The 12,153-nt window shown below is 41.0% G+C and overlaps 1 protein-coding gene across 3 annotated transcripts in view; it reads left to right on the forward strand.

Moving 5' to 3' along the window:
- LOC112222406 (solute carrier family 16 member 4) overlaps nt 1–11,025 on the forward strand; it is a 45,643-nt gene extending 34,618 nt beyond the window's left edge. For all 3 annotated transcript variants that reach the window (XM_042304225.1, XM_042304224.1, XM_042304223.1), the window contains 2 exons: nt 5,972–6,065; nt 10,256–11,025. In XM_042304225.1, coding sequence (XP_042160159.1) covers nt 5,972–6,065; nt 10,256–10,482 — 321 coding nt within the window. In that variant the 3' untranslated portion in view covers nt 10,483–11,025. The remainder of the gene's footprint in view (nt 1–5,971; nt 6,066–10,255) is intronic.
- Nucleotides 11,026–12,153: the final 1,128 nt, after the last annotated feature.

Here is a 12,153-nt window from a genome sequence, read left to right on the forward strand (position 1 = left end):
CACATATCTCCACCACTCGGTTTGACGCTCCCACTTTTTAAAGTACTTAAATGCATCAGGCAACTGTTTCCAGTTTACCGTACAAGTCCCAAATGAATAGAACCCCTGTTCTCTAACAACTTACTGCATAAAATTTGTCGAACCAAACTTTTTAACCTTGGTTTTCATATGTCTAATTCCTCAACCACACGACCATCCCGACTGCTGGTGTAAACTTTGACGTCTAAGTGTAGCCTGTGTCAGATGAAGCAAAACATCATTTTAATCCCCACCTAGTTGTCTTCGGTTTCATATACTGCTTGAATCCTGAATTGCCCCTTTGGATTTGACCATGTGTTCATCAATGGCTATGTGTTGGTTTGGCTGATACAGCTTTTTACAAGTCTGTTATTAACCCTATCTGTATTATCCTCAGTGGCAGGATCCACAACGTGTAAAGCAGCCAACAGAGCTTTGAAGTGATTAAGCAACATGAAAGATCTAGCCCAAGATCCCTGAGAAGACTTTGTACCCCAGTATCAATGAAGGTCAGGCAGTTCGGTAAATCCCGTGTAAATGACTAGTCCAAGAAACAGGTCGAATTCTGTAGGTGTAACCTCTAGCCACGCTCAGAGGGAATCACCATAGGACGGGCACTCCAAAACAATACCCCAATCCGGACTATTTGTGAACCCACAAACCTCTCCCTCCAATGCCTGCGTGACAAACAAGAAGAAGTCTATCTCCCTTAAGTCTTTCCTGAGTGGTCGACAGGATTGCCTGACGTACCCTGCCAAGATCTAAACCAACTGGACATTCAGGCCTGAAAGGGATGGATTCCAGTGCCGGTGTAGTCAACATCATACGACTGAAACGTGCTATCAGGCAAGACAGAGCGTTTACGCTTACAGGGACGTGGAGCACGAACAGAAAGACTTAGATTTAAGGCGAGAGATATCTAAGTACACAGTACCAGTCAAGAGTTTGGACACACCTACTCATTCAAGGGGTTTTCTTTATTTTTACTATTTTCTACATTGTTGAATAATAGTGAAGACATCAAAACTATGAAATAACTCATATGGAATCACGTAGTAACCAAAAAAGTGTTAAACAAATCAAAATATATTTTATATTTGAGATTCTTCAAAGTAGCCACCCTTTGCCTGGATGACAGTACACTCTTGGTATTTTCTCAACCAGCTTCATGAGGAATTCTTTAAAACTTTAAAAATATACTTGGCTTATATCTTAATCTGAATTTGGTACAGTTCATGTTGCTCTTCACATTACTGTATATGTTTATTTGTCACAGGATACAGAAGGGGTAAACAGTACAGTGAAATGGTCACTTCCAAAGTAGCAATATCAAAAACAGAAAGTGTCCAGATAAAAATTAGAATTATTAGATGACGCTTACCTTACACACTTGTCTAAATTGAAGGGTCATGTGAAGGAAATGCTATAACCACCCCACAGCCACATCTAGCTAAATAGATGGGTCACTATTGTCTAGGCATGTACACACGTCTGTGAAAATACAATAGATGGTCTTAATTACCCCCAGCTAACTCAACTCGCAAAGTGAAGTTTTTTGTTTGCATATGTAGCTAGCTAGATATCTAAACAACGAACCGGCATAATCCCAACTCATACCACTACCAATACAAACATTGTCATAGCTGTAGTATGAATCTCCAGGTAGCTAAAAAGCTAACCAACTAGGTCTAATGTTAGCTAGCTAACATTAGGCTATAACTAGCAATTCAAATGGATTTCTGATTCTAATAATATTACTTCACAGATTGTACACGTAACATTCGCTAGCAAGCTAAAGTTCGCTAGCTAGCGAACGTTATACTTTAGCTTGCAATGAAAATTACTTTCTGACCATTTTTAACGTATAATATGTGAAAATGTAACAGTTACCGGTATACATGGATGAATGCTTCACGGCAGACTGGGACCATTTAACTCCATTTGGTTTTGGCCAGCGTTGTGTCAAGTCACTCCGGTTTGCACTGACCATGGAATGTGCAGAAAGTAGCCCGCCACTTTCCCGCCACTTTTTCCAACTGATCTGTCGATACTTCCAGCTAAATTCAGGGCTTCAATGTTGTTGAGAAAAGTAGCCAAACTTTTGTGGTTCTCGATGCAGCTCACGTTATAGACAGAAGCATGCTACATGACAGACCAATCCAAACTCATCTCCCGGCATGTCCAGCCTATCCATTATCACAGCCAATCATGGCTAGCTGGAAGGTTCCTGGCTTTCTTTCATGGCTAAACCAACTAGGCTCGTAATTTAACAATTTAATAAGTATTTACGGATGGAATACACATTTGTTATTAAAGCACATGAAAGTTCACATGTTCCAGAAGGCATTTCGGACAAAAAACACATTTTAATAAAACATTTATTTTACGTTCAAGTCCTGTGAAGTAGTGACTTGCGACATACACCTAGTTTTCTGAAATGAGTCACATTTGAGAAATGCAATTATATGTTATCTGATAGTCCATAACTGAAATATTATGACCAATTTATGCCTTTAAGTAGCAAACCAGCTAGACCAGGAACATTTAGTTACCAAGCTGACCACCACAATGTCATTATTTATAAGCTATTATCATAAGGTTTAATATATAAAATATAGCCATCCAATTTTCCTTCACAGCACCCCTCTCTCTTTGGCTGGCTAGCCAGGGAAAAAATATAACCATTAGCCAGTCACTTTTTTTTAGCTCTAATATCTAAGGACAAATACATTTTATTTTGTACAGTTATCAAAGCAAACATTAACATCAAAAAGACAAGACGAGTTAAATGAAGTAGGCTACCTTTCTCCGTCTTGGGTGACTGACTTGATCAACACAGGCTAACTAGCCATCCTAGTTAGCAAGCAATCTTGCTAGATAGCTAACACTACATTTCCAATTCAAAGCTTTTTATGTACTTTAAAAAATATCCATGTCATTGATCAGATAATATACATTTTTACTTTAGAAATGGTCAACTCACTTTCAAGCTGATTCTACTTTTCAAGTTTACTCAGTGTGATAGCTAGTTAGGTCACCAGGCGTCAACATTTCGTTTCACAGAGGCATCTTGTCTTTCAGAACAAATACTCTAAGATGTAAATATTATCATTACCAACATAAAAATGTATTATACACAGTTTATTTACCTTATTGTTGTCCAAATCTAAATGATGGCCTTGCCACATTTTGTCACAACCTGTCAGATTGAGAAAGGGAGAGGTGCCTCCCTCTGGCAGCAGTATCAAATGAGCCATTTTCGTGTTGAGTTTTTCCTTTTGAGAGAGAGCCTAATTCCTGCCCCTTAACCCATAAACCAATCAAATATTATTAATGCAGATATCGTAACCTATCAAAAGGAGATTTTGGGAGAAAAAAAAAGTTTTTTTTTTATCACAGATATAATGACGTGACAACCATCAGAAACATATTTCCTATTCTTTTATGGACGGCTGGAAAGGGTTAAAGTCAGGTTCACAGAAGATTAAGAAAACTTTCCATTAAAACAACAAGAACACATTAGTAATGTTCAAAGAACGTTCTAAGAATGTTATTTTAAAACATAAATTCCGTTCTCAGCATCAACAAAGCTCTCTCTTTCCTCCATCTTGTTAAACAACAAGAACACATTAGTAATGTTCAAAGAACATTCTAAGAATGTTATTTTAAAACATAAATTCCGTTCTCAGCGTCAACAAAGCTCTCTCTTTCCTCCATCTTGTTAAGTGTGTTCAGGTGTGTTGGCGATGCCCACAAATTGGCCACACCTGATCTTAATGTTTGTTTCCTTTTAAATGGGGTCTGTTTGAGAATACTAAAATGAACAGCTTTGTTTGAGTTAAAAGAAACATGGTCTCCTAGCTTCATCCTGTTGGCGTGGTGGACTAATTCCATGGATAAAGAACAGAACATTATAGGTTCAAATCTCACTGATGCTGTGTCACAATACAATATACATGTGTTTGCATTATTAATGCCCAAGCAAGGTCATTTCCATGTGGCCTGTGCTTGGAGTCCAAAAGAATTAACCCAAACTAGCAGTGTTATTAAAAGTCTTATTGAAACATGTTATTTAATATCCTCCAAATAACCTAGAATTTCCATTCTCAGAACATTAATAAAACCTTGCAGGAAAACTTTCAGGGAACCACAGTAAAATGTTCTCAGAACCTCCCTGCAATTTTAAAACGTTCCTAGAACGGGCAAAATTTTCACATCCGTTCTAAGAACGTTTGAAAGACTTTCAGTTTTACCGATCAGGAAACTTATGGCTTCATTCCCAGAACCAATGGAACCAAGTGTGCTTGCTGGGAACCATGTTAAGTTTGGCATTGATATCTTAAAAATAAGCAAACTATTAACCATTAACTTTTTAAGACTATGTAACGCTAATGCTTAAAATAAGCATCAAAAATCTTCTTCTCGCGGACTAAAAGTCAGATTCAAGCCAAATGTGGTATTTGGACTCATCATAATAGTCCCTAAAGAGTTTGATAAAATAACATTGATGCTTTTGAAGAAGACCACGCTATACCTGTAGATACTAATGAGCACATACATGAGCACAAAAATGCTCAAAAATACTTAAAATACCTTCTTCTCATGAACCATAGGACCAAATGACACCAAATGTGGAAAGATATCAAAGATACCAAATGTGGAAAGACACCAAAGATACCATTGTACATGTCTCAACTTACTTTGAAAAAAGCTAAGGGATTTTTAAAAAGATGTCCGAGTTAAAATAAAAAATAAAAATATATTACATGTCCATTTAAACCACTGTAAATCCACTCCACAGTGGCTTATCAACTTGACATTTGTCGTCGCTATCATGGATGTCCCAAATATGACCCACACTGCATTTCGTAAAGATATCTCAAAAAACAAGGAAACTATTAACAACATTCGTGTAACGCTAACGCTCAAAATCATCTACAATCATCTCCTCCTCATGAACCATGTGTCAGATTCACTCCAAGTTTAGCATTTAGACTCTAATGGGAAAAATGGTTGCTGCATTAAAAAATGGCCGTTATTGTACATTTTAGATGCACATATGCTAATGCTAAAAATACTTTCAAAATGTTGTTCTCATGAACTATTAAAGCAGATTGATTCCAGATTTGTTATATAGACTCAATGGATTAGCCTCTAATGAATTTGAGAATGATTAGTCGCTGCACTCAAAGTCAGCCAAACTACACCACTAGGCGTCACCATAACACACCAGGGCTATAAGAACTGAACCCTTGGACCTGGGGCCATGAAATTTGGTTGTGTGAATTTCGAATTTACAGTATTCATACCTCTGAGTCAATACATGTTAGAATCACATTTTGGTAGTGATTACAGCTGTGAGTCTTTCTGGGTAAGTCTCTAAGAGCTTTGCACACCTGAATTGTACAATATTTGCCCTTTTTTTTTTTTTAAATGTTCAAGCTCTGTAAAGTTGATTGTTGATCATTGCTAGACAGCCATTTCTTGCCATAGATTTTCAAGCTGATTTAAGTCACAATTGTAACTATTGCCACTCAGTAACACTATTATTGCATACAGAGTGAGTCCATGCCACTTATTATGTGACTTGTCTTTACCATTGTTTTACCTGCTGAACTTATTTAGGCCATAACAAAGGTGCTGAATACTTATTGACTCAAGACATTTCAGCTTTTCATTGAAAAAAAAATTAAAATCTAAAAATGTCTATAAAAAGAATTCCACTTTGACATTATAGGGTATTGTGTGTAGACCAGTGAGACACAATTTCAAATGAATCCATTTTAAATCCAGTCTGTAACACAACAAAATGTGGATGATGTCAAGGAGTGTGAATACCTTCTGAAGGCACTGTACTAAACCTGGGTTTGTGTTCCTACCTAGATAGTTTGGTAACAAACACTAGTTTGTTTTTGACTGGTGTGTAATGTTTCTTTGTTAATTCTTTCCTCAGGTGGATCTGGTAGGGCAAGAGAAACTCAACAACTCCATGGGATTTTCTATGTTCTTCGTAGGCCTCGGCTGTCTGACAGGACCTCCTCTCGCAGGTGAGGGAGTGTTACACACAAGAAAGACACGTGTGCACGTGACAATAAAAACGTGGAACTTGAAACACACACACGCATTGCATGCATGCACATGCAGCACGTAACAGAACACACACACACACACACACACACAAAAATGACAGATGAGTGTTTTTTAACTCACCTGTGGTGTGTGTGTGTGTGTGTGTGTGTGTGTGTGTGTGTGTGTGTACGGTCATGTGTGTGACCACAGCTGTTCTTAACTAACTGGTGAAGTTTGAGTAGATTAGCTAACATGTGTGTTCATGTTTCGAAAACAGAAACAGCCAGGTGAAAATCAACCTATAGTTAGCCGTTTGTGGGTTGATTGACAGAAATGCATAGCAATGCATTTCATCAGCCCTTCTAGGCAAGCTAAGCCATAGAAAAACATTGTCGGGCCTCCCGAGTGGCGCAGTGGTCTAAGGCACTGCTTCGCAGTTGCTAGCTGTGTCACTAGAAATCCTGGTTCGAGTCCAGGTTCTGTCGCATCCGGCCATGACCGGGAGACCCATGAAGGCGGTGCACAATTGGCCCAGCATTGTCCGGGTTAAGGGAGTGTTTGGCCGGCAGGGATGTCTTTGTCCCATCGCGCTCTAGCGATTCCTGTGGCGGACCGGATGCATACCCGGTCGCCGGGTGTAGTGTTTACTCCGACACATTGGTGTTGTTGTCCTCTCCCGGGTTAAGCAGGGATTGTGTCAAGAAGCAGTGCGGCTTGGTTGGGTCGTGTTTCAGAGGACGCATGTCTCTCCATACAGGTAGTTACAAGACTGTAACTACAAATTGGGGAGAATTAGGGGTAAAAAGTTTAAAAAACAAAGTTGTGTTTATTTCATTTTTCACACATGAAAAAAATACTATAAAACACTGTCGTGTTTTTGCAGACTAAAGTCATATGTACTGTAGTATACTTAAGCAATACGTCCCAAGGGGGTGTGGTATATGGCCAATATACCACATCTAAGGACTGTTCTTAAGCACGACGCAACACAGAGTGCCTGGACCCAGCCCTTAGCCGTGGTATATTGTGCATATACCACACCCCCTCTTAGAAATTAGAAAGACTGGGGGGAAAGAAGACTGACTAACCTGGTTTAAAACCCTCCCACATTAAAAAAGAAGACCCAGACCCAGAGAAGACCCCTGTAGAATATTTTCATGTGGGTTGTAGGCCAGCTAAGCCTTACTTGATTTCAGTCCAGACTGTTTTAACTGTTGACATTGGCCATTTGTTTGGGTTTACAATCTGTTTTCAATCGCCAGAACAAGTTTGTGCTTCAAATGTTATAAAAAAAGGTCACGTTTACACCTAAGTATTCGTGAGTAGGAGTGTTGATCTAGGATCAGGTGGCTCTATCCATGTAATCTTATTGATTATGATCTAAATAAACTCAACTAGATCAGCACTCTTACTCTGAGATGCTTTGTGAATATGAGCCCAGGTTAGTAGGTTGTTCTGGGTTACGCAATGCCCACACCAGCCAAAACATTATCTAAGAAGGGCTTTCCTCTCTTTCGCTGCCATTGATAAACTGGTATTTCATAATCTAAACTAGTCTAAATGTACAATACCAAAAGTCAAAAGTTATTTTATTTTTACTATTTTCTACAATGTAGAATAATTGTGAAGACATCAAAACTATGAAATAACACATATGCAATCATGTAGTAAGCAAAAAAAGTGTTAACCAAATCATTATATTTGAGATTCTTCAAAGTAGCCACCCTTTGCCTTGATGACAGCTTTACACACTCTTGGCATTGTCTCAATAAGCTTCATGTTTACAATTAATTTAGTCTACTAGATATATATGGCAAACTAAAATAAGTTCAAAACACCTTCCCATCTTTGAACTGTGATCTACAAACACTGGTGTTCCTATTTCCAGAAGAAAAAACCCACTGCATTCCCCTAACTGCTGACTTTTGACTTCAATCTGTAGGAGAGGGGTAAGGGGCTTGTAAGCAAGCATTTCACGGTAAGGTCTACACTTGTTATATACGGCGCATGTGACAAATAATATTTGATTTGATTTGAGGTACTCTTTGAACTTCCAAGTTTCAAAATATATTCGCCATGTACACAGGATACAACTTGTGTAAAACAGTACAGTGAATTTCTTAACTCCAGAGCTTTTTCCCCAACAATGCAGTGTTAATAATATAGATAGTAATAGAAAGTATAATAACATATTAAAGTAATAATAAAAACTACACAGGAAGTTACGACGACACGATTGACACAGAGAGAAGGGGGTTGGTTTGGGGGGGTTGGGGGGGTCTCCCACTTTGTCAGGCTGTCCTGAGAACTGAGAGGGGATCTGTATTCCAGGGTCTGAGAGGAGATCTGCATTCCAGGGTCATTGGGGTCCGGAAATAGCATGCTGCTGTGTTTGCCATTCATGCTGCTAGTCCTGCAGGATGAACTCAACTCACCATGACCTGGCACCATGACCTGCCCCTTCCCTCCCCATGACCAGCTAGCTATACATGCTGTGTTAGCGTTCCCCCTCCCCCTCCAGATTTATATGACGTGGCGCAGTGGTCTAAGGCACTGTATCTCAATGCTAGATGTGTCACTACAGACCCTGGTTCGATCCTGGGATGTATCACAACCGGCCGTGATCGGGAGTCCCATAGGGCGGCACACAATTGGCCCAGCGTCGTCCGGATTAGGGGAGGGTTTGGCCGGGGTAGGCTGTCATTGTAAATAATAATTTGTTCTTAACAGACTTGCTTAGTTAAATAAAGGTAAACAAACATGTATACAGACTGTGTGTTAGCTATCCAATTCCTGCTGGAATGGGCTAGCCCTAGCTGTTCTCTTCCCTTCAGGCTGGTAACCTAAAGAGCCATAACGATGAACTACAGATCTAACATGACCAGAAATAGAGCTTACTTATTCAGGACGTGATGTACCATGTCTCCATCTGTTCCATTCAAATATTACCACCACTTTTAAATTATATCGTGGGTCCTTAAATTTAGAGTAGCCTCGTGTAGAATGTATTTCAGTTCTAAACCAGGAAATGGTTTAGAACCCCCCTCCCCCATGTATTGTTCAGTTGGCATTATGATTAAAAGAGTGCCGTTAACTCTGACATATATCGTCATGTGAGACGTATGCTGTTATTGAATGACGTTACTAACGGTCTCCCTTTGCTGTGGTGTCTTCTTTCATTATAACGTGTGGTGTCGGGGGATGTCAATTTCTCTCTGGTATTGCTGACGTTATTAATGTGTTTGTAAAAATAGAATCTAAAATGAGGAGCAGGCTGTGCATTTTATATTGAGGAGCAGGCCACAGTATATTGTATGTTGAGAAGCAGGCCACAGTATGTGTTGTATATTGAGGAGCAGGCCACAGTATGTGTTGTATATTGAGGAGCAGGCCACAGTATGTGTTGTATATTGAGGAGCAGGCCACAGTATGTGTTGTATATTGAGGAGCAGGCCACAGTATGTGTTGTATATTGAGGAGCAGGCCACAGTATGTGTTGTATATTGAGGAGCAGGCCACAGTATGTGTTGTATGTTGAGGAGCAGGCTGTATGTGTTGATTGAGGAGCAGGCTACAGTATGTGTTGTATATTGAGGAGCAGGCCACAGTATGTGTTGTATATTGAGGAGCAGGCCACAGTATGTTGTATATTGAGTAGCAGGCCACAGTATGTTGTATATTGGGGAGCAGGCCACAGTATGTGTTGTATATTGGGGAGCAGGCCACAGTATGTGTTGTATGTTGAGGAGCAGGCCACAGTATGTGTTGTATATTGAGGAGCAGGCCACAGTATGTTGTATATTGAGTAGCAGGCCACAGTATGTTGTATATTGAGGAGCAGGCCACAGTGTGTGTTGTATATTGAGGAGTAGGCCACAGTATGTGTTGTATATTGAAGAGCAGGCTGTTGTATATTGAGGAGCAGGCCACAGTATGTGTTGTATATTGAGGAGCAGGCCACAGTATGTGTTGTATATTGGGAAGCAGGCCACAGTATGTTGTTTATTGAGGAGTAATTATTTTTCTATGTGTCCGTTGTTTCTCTCATTGAGGAGTGATGTTATTGGCCTCTTCCCTTCGCGGTGGTGTCTTCTGTCCTTTTAATGTGGATGTCCATTTCTCTCTTTTCATTGAATGACTTGTCTTCCCTTTGTCTTCCATCCTCTAGGTTTCCTGTATGACTACACCCAGACCTACGACTGCTCCTTCTACCTAGCGGGGGTGTGTTACCTGCTCTCCTCTGTCTCTCTCTTCCTGGAGCCCGTGGCGAGGAGGTGGCAGAGCAGAAAGAGGAGATGCGAGGCCCGCGATGTAGACACCAGCTGGAAGACTAACGGCTGCTTCTGCCCTAAGCTTCCTGTCCTAAAGAACAGCAACAACAATGGCGTCGTCTAGAGGGTAGTTTCACCCCAGCTAGCACATTTGGTTCCTTGGAAGTTCATATGCAAAATAACCATAGGACAATCACTACGGGAGCAGTATGCTAGCTGGGGGACATTACCATACTCTCCTTCATTAAGCCTGGAATCATGTAGATGGAGGGAGGACAGGGTTGGCTTCCTGTTCCTAATATATGTAATTTAGCAGACACTTGATAATTATTCAAAGCGACTTACAGTAAAGTGAGTACAGACATTTTGGGGATTTGTGATCCCAGCGGGAATCGAACTTGCGACCTTGGCACTACTAGCACCATTGCTCTTACTGAGACACACGTAACCATGTAGAGGGAGGGAGAGCAGAGTTGGCTGCTTCCCCTTTCTCTCTCCTTCCTTAAAACAAGCATGTGCCAACTGTGCCAGTTACCCAGCTTTTGGGTGGACTGAAATGACCCTGCTGCTTTGGCGAAAGCCAAGGAATACCCAACTGACTGACTGACTGAGGAGAAAGCCAAGGAATACCCAACTGACTGTCTGACTGACTGAGGAGAAAGCCAAGGAATACCCAACTGACTGACTGTCTGACTGAGGAGAAAGCCAAGGAATACCCAACTGACTGACTGTCTGACTGAGGAGAAAGCCAAGGAATACCCAACTGACTGTCTGACTGACTGACTGTCTGGAGAAAGCCAAGGAATACCCTGAGGAGAAACTGACTGACTGTCTGACTCTGACTGACTGACTGTCTGACTGAGGAGAAAGCCAAGGAATACCCAACTGACTGTCTGACTGACTGACTGTCTGACTGAGGAGAAAGCCAAGGAATACCCAACTGACTGACTGTCTGACTGAGGAGAAAGCCAAGGAATACCCAACTGACTGACTGTCTGACTGAGGAGAAAGCCAAGGAATACCCAACTGACTGACTGTCTGACTGAGGAGAAAGCCAAGGAATACCCAACTGACTGACTGTCTGACTGAGGAGAAAGCCAAGGAATACCCAACTGACTGACTGAGGAGAAAGCCAAGGAATACCCAACTGACTGTCTGACTGACTGACTGAGGAGAAAACCAAGGAATACCCAACTGACTGTCTGACTGAGGAGAAAACCAAGGAATACCCAACTGACTGTCTGACTGAGGAGAAAGCCAAAGAATACCCAACTGACTGTCTGACTGAGGAGAAAGCCAAAGAATACCCAACTGACTGACTGTCTGACTGAGGAGTATAGCCAAGGAATACCCAACTGACTGACTGACTGACTGAGGAGGAAGCCAAGGAATACCCAATTGACTGTCTGACTGACTGACTGAGGAGAAAGCCAAGGAATACCCAACTGACTGTCTGACTGTCTGTCTGACTGAGGAGAAAACCAAGGAATACCCAACTGACTGTCTGACTGACTGTCTGACTGAGGAGAAAGCCAAGGAATACCCAACTGACTGTCTGACTGACTGTCTGACTGAGGAGAAAGCCAAGGAATACCCAACTGACTGTCTGACTGACTGTCTGACTGAGGAGAAAGCCAAGGAATACCCAACTGACTGTCTGACTGAGGAGAAAGCCAAGGAATACCCAACTGACTGACTGTCTGAGGAGAAATTATTATGACCACAGCAATGTTACTGTAATAGCTTAAAAATGGTTGTAGATATAACAAAGACTTTTCCTTCAGTCCATAAAGAG

Source organism: Oncorhynchus tshawytscha, linkage group LG22, assembly GCF_018296145.1.
Source record: "Oncorhynchus tshawytscha isolate Ot180627B linkage group LG22, Otsh_v2.0, whole genome shotgun sequence".
In the NCBI taxonomy this organism is placed as follows: Eukaryota; Metazoa; Chordata; class Actinopteri; order Salmoniformes; family Salmonidae; genus Oncorhynchus; species Oncorhynchus tshawytscha.